Source organism: Pelodiscus sinensis, chromosome 2 (genome assembly GCF_049634645.1).
Source record: "Pelodiscus sinensis isolate JC-2024 chromosome 2, ASM4963464v1, whole genome shotgun sequence".
Classification (NCBI taxonomy): Eukaryota; Metazoa; Chordata; order Testudines; family Trionychidae; genus Pelodiscus; species Pelodiscus sinensis.
Window position 1 is genome coordinate 183482915 of NC_134712.1, and position 13768 is coordinate 183496682.

The 13768-nt window shown below is 44.8% G+C and overlaps 1 protein-coding gene across 1 annotated transcript in view; it reads left to right on the forward strand.

Moving 5' to 3' along the window:
* Positions 1-10379: 10379 nt before the first annotated feature.
* TRIM71 (tripartite motif containing 71) overlaps positions 10380-13768 on the forward strand; it is an 88902-nt gene continuing 85513 nt past the window's right edge. Inside the window, exon 1 of the mRNA XM_075921963.1 lies at positions 10380-12800. Coding sequence (XP_075778078.1) covers positions 11946-12800 — 855 coding nt within the window. The 5' untranslated portion in view covers positions 10380-11945. The remainder of the gene's footprint in view (positions 12801-13768) is intronic.

The following is a 13768-nucleotide window of genomic DNA, read 5'->3' on the forward strand; positions in this document are numbered from 1 at the left end:
GTGCCACAATGTATAAAATGGTGTGAGTTGCATGCTGGGATACCTACTCATGGTGCACTACATTGTGCATCATCACAAGTGCTCCCTGGTGAGTACATGCACTGCTGATGCAAGGAGTCAAACATGCACTTGTCTTGGATGGCAGTCACCTTTTACATCACTTACACTCCTCAGATTGCACATGAGAGGTGATGAAATTGTGATGTACAAATTGCAAAGTAATCTAGAGAACCAAGAATTCAAAGGAACTGCTCTTTTCTCTCAGTTTGCTGTGGAATACTACAGCTAAACAATTCTACCTGAATCACTTCTTCTTAAAGCCCAGCAGGAACTACAGTAACTAAGCGAACCATCTGTTAACTAAGGGCTAAATTATATCTTGGGAAAGGAAAAGCCATAAATGGCCTAGAAGGGATTTAGTGGAAAGACAGGGAAAACAGAACAATGGCCAGCAATTACCTGACATTGAGGTGTGGGCTAGATTTTGGTCTTCTTGAAAGCAAAGGCAAAACTCTCATTGATTCCATTAGGATCAGACTTTGGCCATTAGTAAAGGCAATACAAACAAAAACTTTGTGCTTCAACTAACTTATTAAAAAAAATTCCTGCCTAGTGAAAAGGAGAGGAGCCACAGGAAAGGAATGGAATATGAGATTAAATCCAATGTTAAGTATGAATGTCAGATTCCACCTAAATCAATTTTGTCAGAAATTACTTAAGATGGGTTTAATGTGCAACTGATTGTCTGGCTGAAACAGATACTACCTCACTGAAGTATCTTTTATTGGACTAGCTTCTATTTCTCTCATCAACAGGAGTTGGTCCAATAAAAGATAAGATCTCACCCACCTTGTCTCTCTAATTTCCTGGGACAGACATCGCTACAACAACACTGCATAGATACTTCTATGATCCTGCATGCCTCAAAATGCTACTACTCCTGCAAGTGGTGCTGACTAAGACAGGATTTGGATATACAGCTTTGTCATGGCAATTACAAGCCCCCTACCAACAAACAGTGGATTTCAGTGATTTCTCTACTATGGCTCTTAGGCCCTTTGCAATGTGTCTTATGGGATCTTTGATAAATCACACTCCTCAAACAACTGGCTCAATCCATAGATTTTTTTTTCTACCTAATTTTAGTCCCCTAGTGAGGCTTTTTCATCAAACAGACTCTGGACCAATATAATGTAACTTAGCATAAGGTCCAACTTGTGTAAATTACTCTACAACCATTAATTTTAATGCAAAGGAAGCTGTCCATATAGTCATGTCAAATTATTTTCAAGCTTCTTGCAGAGGACTCTGTAAGGGCAGGACTGCTGCTTTCCTGATGCTAAAAATAATCACTGCAAATTAATCTTTAATGATTTTTTTTCAGCTCAGCAAATAGAGCAAAAAATAATTTACCTTGAATATTTCCAGTTCTACAATATACTCTGTCTAATTTTGCTTTACAGGAGAAGAATGTGGTGCCTACGGCACAGCTTCCCACTGAATTCCCCATGTGTCTTCTCTCTGGTTAATGGCTGGCATCTAATCTATATATAGCATAGCATAGCACAATAAAAACAATACCTGCATTCAGCACATATAGTTGATGTCAGCAGTTGATATTTCATGGCATCATGGGAACTGAGAAGAGAAAGAAATGGAAAAGAAAGAGAGAGGAGGCCTCTTGCCCCCTCACTTCACATAACTTCCTCTGCTGCCAGATGGAAAAGCATGGGAATCTTTCCCCCGAATCTTGAGATCACCATCTTCAGATCCTGGCATGGTCACATCTGTTTCCCTGATTTCCTACTTTTCTGCTCTCCTTCACCTGCACTCTACCCGCTGTCTTTGTAAAACTTCCTGAGATGCAGTTTCTGCCATTTGATTTTACATGGCAAGGCAGAGTTCTCCCCTTCTCATGATTACTTGGATTTTCGTTACTACCCAAAAGGTGCTAGGCACTTTAAAACACCGAGGAAGGCAGCCTCTCTTTTGTAAAGACCTCATAGGCTACTTAGTAGTTTTCATGTCAAAACCAACCCCTGACACAAACAAATTTCCTTAAAGTTAGTGGATAATAAAGGTTGAGCTCCCCCAGGGCCCAGAGGAAGCCAGCACCTGTGCAAATTGGCCTACCTCAAACATAAGCAGCCACACTGTGCAATAAGTAGGTATAGAAGGATTAAGATTTTGTGGGTAAATCTTGATTTCATCCTACATACAAAACAGAAAATATTATCCTTGATTACTGAAATGTAGAACTTATTAAGGATATTTACTTGGTATATTTAGATATGTGATACTGACAATTTGCGTTTTAATGGTTTCAAAGTTTTTCCTTTTGACTCAATAGCTACTTTCATTAAATAATTGTATAATTCTCTCCTAATAATTACCTGCAACTGTGAACATTTAAATAGATAAAAAAAATATTTAAAATCCAGTTTTGTGCAACTGAAAATGGATAAAACTGGAAACAAATGCCTAAAATTAAATTCAATCTAAATAGATACCTATCAAAATTGTATAGCCCTCCCCTTGCATCAAATTCCTTCAAGCCTAGAGCTACACACACAGGTTATGAATCTACACTCACCCCTGTGAGGCACTAAGACTTCCACAGGCACATCCTATAATTGTAAGCACAGCAGCAACCTGATCAACACTGAATGCTTTCACAGTGCACTGTGGGAGAATTAGTATGTTCCTTCCGAGCATACAGTGGGACGGCACTAGCAGCACTTAGTGGAGCTAGTCTGGATTCGCACAGTGGTCTGCGGGTACGTTGGCAACTGAGAAGTTGTATACACCCCCTCAGGCTTTAACCCATTCCCCTGACAGGCCAGACAACTCAACTTTAAAGCATCACCACACTAGAGTTAAGGGCTTGTGCCTGCAAATAGGGGATGACTTAGTACCAATCTTTGAGTTATAACTTGAGTTAATCCTGCAGTGAAAGCAGTCCCTAAGTGGGATACCGTAACAGTTGTACTCTCCTGGTGTGCTTCAGTTGATAGCCACCTCTGCTCCTCTTCCACCACACTATGCCCTTTAAACAGTGGGGGAATGGGACAGCAGCAATGCATTTTCAATTATAAGCCCTCAGTGTTGAAACATAGGGTACGTCTAGACTACATGCCTCTGTCGCCAAAGGCATGTAGATTAGGCTACCAGACATAGTAAAATGAAGCGGCGATTTAAATAATCGCCGCTTCATTTAAATTTACATGGCTGCTGCGCTGAGCCGACAAACAGCTGATCAGCTGTTTGTCGGCTCAGCGCGATAGTCTGGACACGCGGGTGTCGACATCAAAGGTATTTGTCGACCACCCAGGTATGCCTCGTGGGATGAGGTTTACCTGGGTGGTCGACAAATACCTTTGATGTCGACACCCGCGCGTCCAGACTATCGCGCTGAGCCGACAAACAGCTGATCAGCTGTTTGTTGGCTCAGCGCGGCAGCCATGTAAATGTAAATGAAGCGGCGATTATTTAAATCACCGCTACATTTTACTATGTCTGGTAGCCTAATCTACATGCCTCTGGCGACAGAGGCATGTAGTCTAGACGTACCCATACTCCCACTTACTATGGGCAAGAGCCTGTATTTCTTGACTTTCAGGGTATGGTGCTAGGCCTATCTATTCTCCGAGACTTACCTTGAAGTGAATTAAAATGTGGGTTGATTGATATAAAGGGAAAGATCTTATTTGGGATTGGACTGCCAGATGGTTTCAACAAAAATACGATACACATGACATTACATTACATCTTATTTAGAAAATACCTGACATTTATATTTATATTTTCTCAAATTGTTTCCCAAACAGAAAGCTCAAATACTGGACTGTCTGGTTCAAAACCAGACACCTGGCAACCCTATTTGAGGTGAATATGATGTTTGTTGGAGGGAGGGGGAAGTGATATGAAAGTGTTTGGGGGATAGGTTTGAGAGCTTTTAAATATTGATTTAGTGGCATTTTTATGCATTTTATAAACTGTGTATGGCATCTAGTCAGTTTGACTGTGGGTAGTTATCTGAAAAACACGCTACTTATTTATGAATCTAGAGCTTAATTTAGCCTATGCTTACCTTTAGCCATTCAAGTTTGGAAACTGGGTGGGGAGATGAATTGACTTGTCCAAGACAAATCACCAGTAGGTTCAGGATTAGATTTTAATAAATTTGCAGATCCTAGCTCTGAGCATAATTTGGAGGGGTAATGGCAACAGTGCAGTAACCTGGAGATTAAACAATGTGGGTGGGTTTAGACTGGCAAGATTTTGTGCAAAAGCATATGCTTTTGCGCAAAAACTTGCCAGCTGTCTACACCGGCCGCTTGAATTTGCGCAAGAGCACTGACTTTGTAATGTACAAAATCAGTGCTTCTCGCGCAAATACTTTCACGCTCCCGCTCGGGGAAAAAGCCCTCTTGCGCAAGAATACTTGCGCCAGAGGGCAAGTGTAGACAGGGAAGAATTGTTTTGTGCAAAAAAGCCCCTATGGCTAAAATGGTGATCAGGGCTTTCTTGCGCAAAATCGTGTCTAGACTGGCCACAGATGCTTTTGCGCAAAAGCACTTTTTGCGCAAAAGCATCCTTGCCCATCTAGATGTGCTTTTGCGGAAATACTTTTAATGGAAAAACTTTTCCATTAAAAGTATTTCCGCAAAATCATGCCAGTCTAGACGTAGCCTGCAGGTGTTCAATTTAACAGGCTTGGTAGAGGTATAGTAAGCATTACAGAGTTTGCAAGAAAGGAATTGTGGCACCAGAAATGCACTCAGAGTTAGAAGGGAACAGAAAGGATAGAAGTCCTTGTGAAATTAAATTTAAATAAATTATCAGCTAGACTATCAGCTAGACTGGTACTCGTGATAATTCTGAGAGATATTCTGAGGTACTAAAATCTGTACTTTTTCCTCTCTTCCAGATCGGCACCCCTATAGTAACAGAGCTGGAGAGTTGCCACTGTTGTTTTCATGTTTTGAAAAGGTACTCTATGATCAGTGGTTTTCAACTGAGAGCATGTGCACCCCAAGGGTACATAGAGGTGTTCAGGAGTATATCAATTCATCTAGATATTTGTCTAGTTTTACAACAGGCTAGGTAAAAAGCATTAGCAAAATCAATACAAACTAAAATTTCATACAATGACTTGTTTACACTGCTCTATATATTCTATCCACTGAAATGTAAGTACAGTATTTATATTCATAATGTATTTTATAAATATAAAACTGAGAGCACATTTTCAGTAATACTATGCTGTGACACTTTCGTATTTTTATGTCTGATCTTTGTAAGTACATAGGTTTTAAGCGAGGTGTAAGTTGGGGTATGCAAGACATAACAAACTTCCTAAAAGGGTATTGAGAGCTACTGCTTTAGGTGAATCAGAAATTGTAGCCCAATGAGCCCTTCTTTGGAACACAAAAAATGCAGGCTGCTCACATGCAGGAGACAGGAAACCACGAGATTCTTTTCATTATATTTCCTACATGTTCTTGGGGGAGCAAAGTTTGCTTGTCCATGAAAGTGAAGGGAGAGAAGTTAATCACTAAAGCCAGTTGATTTTAAGAGACAGACATCAGCCACCTGGATGAAGGTCCTGGGTCTCTGAACTGACCCCTCTCTACCCAGACAGTATGACTTTCAGTCATCCCTCCTTTTCAGCTCAAAGCCTAGCTCTTCTCCAACAAAGCCCACTAAATCCACCAGAGTCTTTCGGGCTTGGATGAATTATGCTGAGTTCCTGCAGATTCAGGAGTATTATGGTATGTGGACAGCACTTCCCCTTTCTGTCCCCCCTAAATTGGGATCCACTGGCTCTTATAAAGATAACTAGAAAGTTAGGTAGGCAAATAGCACAAAGAAAGTTGGGTTTAATTACTGTATTTGCTCATGCATCCATTGATGGATATGTTGTTGAGCAAGTCAGTGTACAGGTGGGAAAAGCTTGTATTCTTAGCTGACACACAGCTTTAGGAGTTGTGGGATCAATCCAGAAAGAGCTCAAACTAGAATTGGTTTGGCTGAAGTTAGATGGTGTAACTGTGGCTATGTCTAGACTGCAAGCCTCTTTCGAAAGAGAGCGTCTAGACTGCACGCGGAATTTCGAAAAAGCAAGCCGCTTTTTCGAAAGAAAGCACCCAGTGAGTCTGGATGCTCTCTTTCTAAAAAGCCTGTTTGCTTTCAAGAACGCCTTCTTTCAAAAGAGCACTTTCGAAAGAAGGCGTTCTTCCTCGTGGAATTAGGTTTACCACCGTCGAAAGAAAAGCCGCATTCTTTCGATTTAATTTCGAAAGAACGCGGCTGCAGTCTAGACGCAGGTAAAGTTTTTTTGGAAAAAGGCTACTTTTCCCGAAAAAACCACTGAGTCTGGACACAGCCTATGACTATTAGCTGTTCAAACTGCACGCCAAGCAGAGACTAGATACTTCCCCAGTATTGTACATTGTAACAAACACAACCGTAAGCTTGCTATTTTAGATCTCAAAAATATCTGTCTAGAGTTTATTTTGAAATATATCAAAAGTTATTTAAATCATAAAAAATAATGAGTCAGGGCATTCTTAAGGAGATCAAGACAGGCAGGTTTGTGGGTGCATTGTGTTTCATCATGGACTTACTCACCAGGAGAGGATCTTGTGCTGCATGAGGATTTGCAAAAAGTTAGAAACACAGGCTAGTATTCAAAGCAGGAGAGGGCAAGCCTGTTTTTATGTCTACAATCTTATCTCAAGGAACAGATAATTTGAAGGGGTAAAATATTTCTGCGTCTTTGGAGGTAGAACTGTTTAAAAAAAATATCAAAAACAACAAGGTCAGTATGTTTGCAGCTGTCAATGCACATAAAGAATCAGATTCACCAGGCTACAGCAACTACCATTTACAGTGGTTTTGATGATTGGACTGTATATTCTGTCTTGTTGCCAAGAATTGGTCTGGTAAGGCAGCATACAAATTAACAATCAGCTGGACTGCTTTACATCGGTGTTGGAGAAAAAGGAAAAAGAGAGCTCTGTTAGTGGTTGCATAGAAAATTACAGTTAAATGCCACCAAATCAACAACAAATTACAGTGCATATTCATGTTTACAAAAGCTTTTAAACCAGCAGTTAATCTGTCTTTTAGGATGTATTAGAGTACAATTCTAATTGCCCTGTAACATTGCCATGTTAGACACTGGGCTTACCATGATGACATTAATTTAAAAAAAGCCTCCATATATATATCTGCAAAAGCATGCTCTGAGCTAAGATGTGGTGTAGATTCAAGTGAATAGCTCAAATGCAGTTTCTTTCCAGCCCCATCATATTATTTTCCATTGGCATGAAGAAGGACCCAAACAAAACTTTCATAGAGACAGTTATGGAGAGCACCCGGGCAACGGGGGGGAAAGACACAGCACTGATGGAGGTCTAGACAAGTGCTATTGTCAGCTATAGATTTCCAGCTGAATGGACATTATCTTTAATATTATTTAGGTATTAGACTTTGTACTTTAATTCAAAATAAGTTATTACATAGTCTCAATTCTGACTCATGATTTCAAATTAACAGTGGCAATGATATTTTAATTTTTAAGTTAAGAGAAAATAAAATTTAAGACCACATGTGTCAAACATTAAAAGAACAATAATAAAAAAGGAGAAACAATGACCCAACAATCCAAAGAGAAGTAGAAAGCAGAGAAACATCTTTAGACAAACAGAAGTAACATTTCATTTTAGCTTACATAACAGAATGAGACAATGTCCTGAAAATTAAGACAATTTTTATAAGCAAATTTTAATTGTTGCTGCCCATGAAAAAATTAATAGAAAAATGTTTCCAGTCCTACTTTCTACCCATGAAAGTGAAGGTTCTTAACCTGCACCCATCACCCTTATATCATTACATCCACCTTTGCCAGATGAGGGTTTTAATAAATGTGAGATCGATTACCCATATTGGGATGAGAGAGGAAATATTTTAAAACATAACAAAATGTTGCTGATGCAAAAATATGGGGACAGGCACGTTCAACGGAAAAAAAATTGAGCTATTAACTGTACAGTTAAAGAAAGATGAAGTGTATATAAGTGATTAGTTAGCTAACATTGGAATATGGAACTCATCATTTTTAGAACTAAATGCAAAACTAAGTTTAACTTTACTTCAGTATTTTTTGTACTCAAAATCAAAACCCACCCTTGATCAAAATAAGCAGCTTGTTCTGATGGCTAAAGGGTTGGTGAGAGACAGAATTTCAGTTTTAAAAAATTGTAGGTGTTCAGCTCTGAAGGTGATAGCTGTGGCATAAGAAATGTGGTAGGTAGCTATTTGTTTACAACAATTTATAAGCTCTTTTGCTGAAATAGGAAGAAGCTGTGTGTGGTAAGGCTTAGAAGTTTTGGCACAAATGCAGTGGGTCTTGTATTGAAGAGCTTACAGAATGTGTGTGTAACAACGGGACCATATTAGAGACACTTTGTTCAAGTTCATTAACTGGAAAATCAAAACAGTGTCAACATGCATAAAGCAGAGGTGTAAACTGTACATGGTGACAGTCCACCTGGGAAATTCTGTCTGATAGATTATTATTTTGGAATGAAGAAGCTGACAAGATCCACTGAAGAAATAGGTGGAAGCTTTTATCTGAGCAGCCAAATGACCATGAGCAAGTTTGGTGAGCCACTGCACATTACAATATGTATCAGTCAAGTAGCTCTACATTAAAAAGAATGAGGTCCCTAGTACACAAGTTCTTTGCTAGTCCAGTAGCCCAAAGTTTGTTCAAATTCTGGGAGACACAACTGACTTTGAGATAACAGAACTCTGGTCAACCAGACTTCAGATAATAGAAGTTCGACTGTGACACAATGAATTCGTAATCTCTCCTGATCAAGCTTGTATAACCTGTAATCAATTGCTAGGTCAGTATTTTTCCTTTTATTCTTTTCTAAAATGAGCTGATTAAATACAAAATACATGTATTTTGCAGTACTAACTCAGTCACATTGGACATTTGTATATGTAGTATAAATGTATTTAGCTTCAGAAAGTGTGTTAGGTCCTTCACAAATATATGGCAAATCCCTGCCCTGAAGATAATCTAAGGCTGTGCTTTTGCAAACATTTATGCTTATAAAGTAATGCATGTAAGCAGTCCCATCTATGTCACAACCCAGTCCCATACTTTGAGCTCTGTGTGGACCTGCATGTTCTTAGGGAGTCCCACTATTGTCAATGAGGCAGTGAAAGAGAAAAGGTCCAGGATCATAGAGTATGGCCCATTTTCCAAATACTTGAACATGTGCTTAATTCAGGGCACACAAAGTAAGCATGTGCACAAATATTTGCAGGACAAAGCTAAAAGAGTAGGAGGAAAGCTATACAATGTTTACCCTGTTTTTCTTGTTTGTTGATTTATTTTAATAGCATTTGCTTCTTAGCCGTTGCTTCATGACCTGTTTATTGTTTTTGGCAGTTTCAGCGCTTTCCTAATATTTTCGTTTATATATTGAACCCTTTCTTGCTTTGTAACTAATTTCTAACTCATTTTTATTTTTTTAATCTCTTCAATCTCTTTGTTTCTCTTATTATTTGTAAAATACTCCATATAAGAAAGGATAAATCGTTTTAAAGCACACCATATATACAACTGGACATGCAATTTAGATGAGTTAAGAGTGAAGCAGAAACTTTAACTCTTGGAATTTCCTGTTTTGTGAGAGTTTGGTTTAAACACTAAACCTTAATTTTAAAAAATTATTTTGCAACCTTGATATTGCATTAAGGCTAGTTTTATGTATTTACTATCTGCTTAAAGAGCTCTGAAATAGAATCGTTTCACCCACCACTCCCCTTATACAGGATTTCTTGTTTAATTTTAAAGTGTGAATCACAGTTGTAAGTTTTAAACAATCCAGTTGACTAGAACATAAGAGATGTTATTTAAACTGAGTGATTTAAGGCATAAAACTATATATTTTAATTAGATGTTTTCAAAAATCAATCAAAGTTGTGGAATTTCCCTCACTCGCTTTTAATATTAAGTTGCTCCTCCTTTAAAAATGAGCACACGTATAAAAGACAAAAAGTAAGTTTAAGAGGTATGGACTGTGATTATTTATATCTCACAGCTATAGGGCTAATTCATAAAAAAACGGACAGATGAAGTATTAGAAACCCTTTAAACAGTATAAAGTTAAAGCAACTCTCGCAGTTTTTCTGTAGCCTTAAAAAGGCGAATTACTAGAAGATTCAGGAATCCACGGCTGCTAGGGAAAGAGGCAGCACAGAAAAGCCAGCAATAGTAAGAGGGTTAATGTTTCCTGTTTGCCTTTAGACCCCCCTCCCCCTAGCCGCCCCCTCAGAGCTCAGGCGGAAGTGAGTTCGCTCCTTTGGAGATTAAAAGGATTCCGAACTCCGATCAGTTTCAATAACAGGCGTCCAGAGAGAGGGAAGAGGAGAGGCGTTTCTGGAGCACAAGCTGCCGGAGCCCCTGCAAAAGCCATGCTCTCAAGCTCAACCTGAGGGGGAAGCAGCCACCCCAAGCCTCCCGAGCGACAAAGAGGGGGCAGGGGCGAAGCCACCCGTTCCCCGCCGTGCGATGGCTCTGCTGGAATCCCACATTATCTGTATCACTTGGAGTGAGTAATTGCTATCGCTGCCGCTGTTGCTAATTCAAACCCGGTGCCAGTTGCTAGTGGATGTGGCGGTGCAAATTGCGGAGGAAGCTGCTGCTTTTTTTTAACTTTTGTTTCCTAATAAAACACCACACGAAGAGGCGAGATGACAAAGGAAACGTGATCCCGGTGGTTGCAGAGGCTCAGGCTAGCACCGGAGAAGAGGCGGGGGGGAGGGGGGAGCGTGGGACTCTCGGATAGCATTGCACAGCGGCTCCAATTTGTGCGAGCGAATATAATACACCCCCCATGAATAATTCAGGGCGGCCGGCGGGGACCTGCCGCGGCTGCTCTACCCAGCGGCAACCACAGCGTGTGCGAGCCGGGCTGCGAGCCTAGAGAGGAGACCGCGTGCTGGAGCTGACCCAGCGTGGGGAGCCGAGCTAGCCGGCGGGCAGCTCCGAGGGACCCGGGGCAGCGGAGAAGGCGCCCGGCAGGACCGAGAGGCACCGAAGCGATCCCCCTGCAGCGTTGGGTGTCTCTCTCCATTGCAACCCGCGCCAGCCGGAGTGTCTCCGGCACCAACACCGCCCTCCATCCCCATCCCCCAGTCATGCGGTGGTGGAGCCGGCGTCGGCGGGGGAGGACTGGAGCCGGAGGAGTCTGCCTGGCCACCGTGTTTCAGTGTCTCTGCCTCTCCTAGAACTGGACTGAGCCGCAGAAGGGGGAAAACTGAATCAAAAATCGTTCTCGCCTTTCTCTTGCATTCCCCCCAGCAGAGCTACAGTGGAAGTCCTTTGCCTCGCCGCCCGGCTCCAGGTCACAGGGGGGCTTGGCCCTCAGCGCCCCCCTCCCCCCGATCTCCCGCTGCCGAGGAAATCGGAGCCGCAGCTCCCGCAGCGCTAGGTCCAGCCCGCGCTGGATGCAGGGGAGGGTGCCTGCGGCGGCGCCCATGCCCGCTCTCTCGAGGAAGGACTTAGGAGCCAACCACGTTGTCCCCGCGCTGCCCCAGGGGGGAGATGGGAAGTCTCTGTGCCCGCTGCTGACTAGCTTGGGGGACTCGGGACAACTTGCCCCGTGCGACGCGGGATCGGGCGCGCGCTCCAGGTAGGGGAGGCAGCAGGCGCCCTTGGCCAGCCACGAGCAGGACGCCCCCCCCCCCCCCACTCCTCAGGGCCAAGCGCTCCCCGAGGATCCGACTCCCTGCAGCCACCGGCGACTCCATGCCACGCTGTTTGCAAACCAGCTGATCGATGTGTCCCCGCGACTGAGGGGCTTGTCCCCCCACGGCTCGTCTCCCTCCCCGCCTCCCCCCAGCCAGGCCGCTTGCAAATGGCTTCGTTTCCCGAGGCTGACTTCCAGATATGCCCGCTGTGCAAGGAGATGTGCGGCTCGCCGGCTCCCCTCTCCTCCAACTCCTCCACCTCCTCCTCCTCCTCGCAGACCTCCAACTCCTCCTCGGCCGGCGGCTCGTCCTGCGCCCCGTCCCGCCGGCTGCACGTCCTGCCCTGCCTGCACGCCTTCTGCCGCCAGTGCCTGGAGGCGCAGCGCCAGCAGCACCCGGCCGCTGGGGACGCGCTCAAGCTGCGCTGCCCCATCTGCGACCAGAAGGTGGTGATCTCGGAGCCCTCGGGCATGGACGCGCTGCCCTCCTCCAACTTCCTCCTCAGCAACCTGCTGGACGTGGTGGTGGTGGCGGCCGCCGCCGCCGAGGAGCAGAAAAACAACGGGCGGGGAGGAGGCGCCAGCAGCGGCGGCGGCGGCAGCAGCAACAACCGGCACCACCACCCCCGCCCGCAGCCTCCCCGCTCGGCCGGCAGCGGCTCGTCCCCCGCCGGGGCGGCCGCCCAGTCCACGGCCGCCTCCAGCGGGGGCGGCTCGGCCTCGCTGCTGCTGCGGCGGCCGCACAGCCGGCAGGGCGAGCCCCGCTGCAGCTCCTGCGACGAGGGCAACGCGGCCAGCTCCCGCTGCCTGGACTGCCAGGAGCACCTGTGCGACAACTGCGTGCGGGCGCACCAGCGCGTCCGCCTCACCAAGGACCACTTCATCGAGCGCTTCGCCGGCGCGCCCGCCCCGGCCGCCGCGGCCCCCGGGCCGGCCGCGCCGCTCTACCCCGCCGCGCCCTACAACATCCTCGCCTCCGTCTTCCAGGACCGCGCCAGCTACTGCCAGCACCACGACGACGAGGTGAGCCCTAGCGGCACCCGGGCTCCGCTCCCTGGGGGCTGCCCCTTCCCGCCTCCCTCCCTTGCCCCCGGGAGCTGTCCGCGCTCCCCCTCCTCTGGTCTCCTCAGAAATCCCCTCCCCACCTCACCCCCCGCCTCGCTAGCGTGTGCGCCGGCCGCCGGGAAGGCTGCTGCCCGCCAGGGGTCCTTCTCCCGGCTCCTACCTGGGGGGCACGTAGCCTGGGCCCCGCGCTCCCTTCGCCTGCACCCCGCTGCCGCTCTGGTCTTGCCTGAATTGTTCGCACCAGCCAACGGGGCCCTCTTGAATCCTCCCCTTTCGACTCGCCACTCCTGTTCGCCCTTGGAAACTGGTCGGAAATAGCGTGTGTGTGTGTGTGTGTGTGGGGGGGGGTTACAGTGTTTCTTCGTTTTTTTTTCTTATCCGAGAGAGAAGTGTATCCTCAAGCTGATCCTGGTATCTCTAGTAAACAGGGCGAGATTGTTTGGGTTCAAGCACTTCCGAATGGGCCCGAATGTCGAGTGAATCTTAAAAGTGCTTCCCCAGAAAGGGGCTTGCTGGCTTGCTTTACACTGCCCTGTTTGGGAGTCTTCCCATCTTAACTGCCTCCTCTTGCCTTAAATCAAAAGGAGAGCGTTCTAAACCTCTTCCACTTTCATTTGGTTTCCGGCATTGTTTCTAGTTCCCATGAGTGGCTTATTTTTTGTAGTATTTGTTTATTGAGCACGACCTGGAAACTTACAGTTTCACTGGCTCTGACCTGCTAGAAATCCCAACAATGTTCTTACTAGTTCACTTGGTATTGTAAATATAAACATTGGAAATAAATGTCAGATCCCTAAAGTTAAAAAGGTGAAAAGCTGTCCTTGGGTCCCCTGACTTCGAAAGATGGTTGTAAACTATTTTATTTGTATATTTTCTGATGGGAAATTGGTACACACAGAGAACATGATTGTGAATCTGCCTTCTGA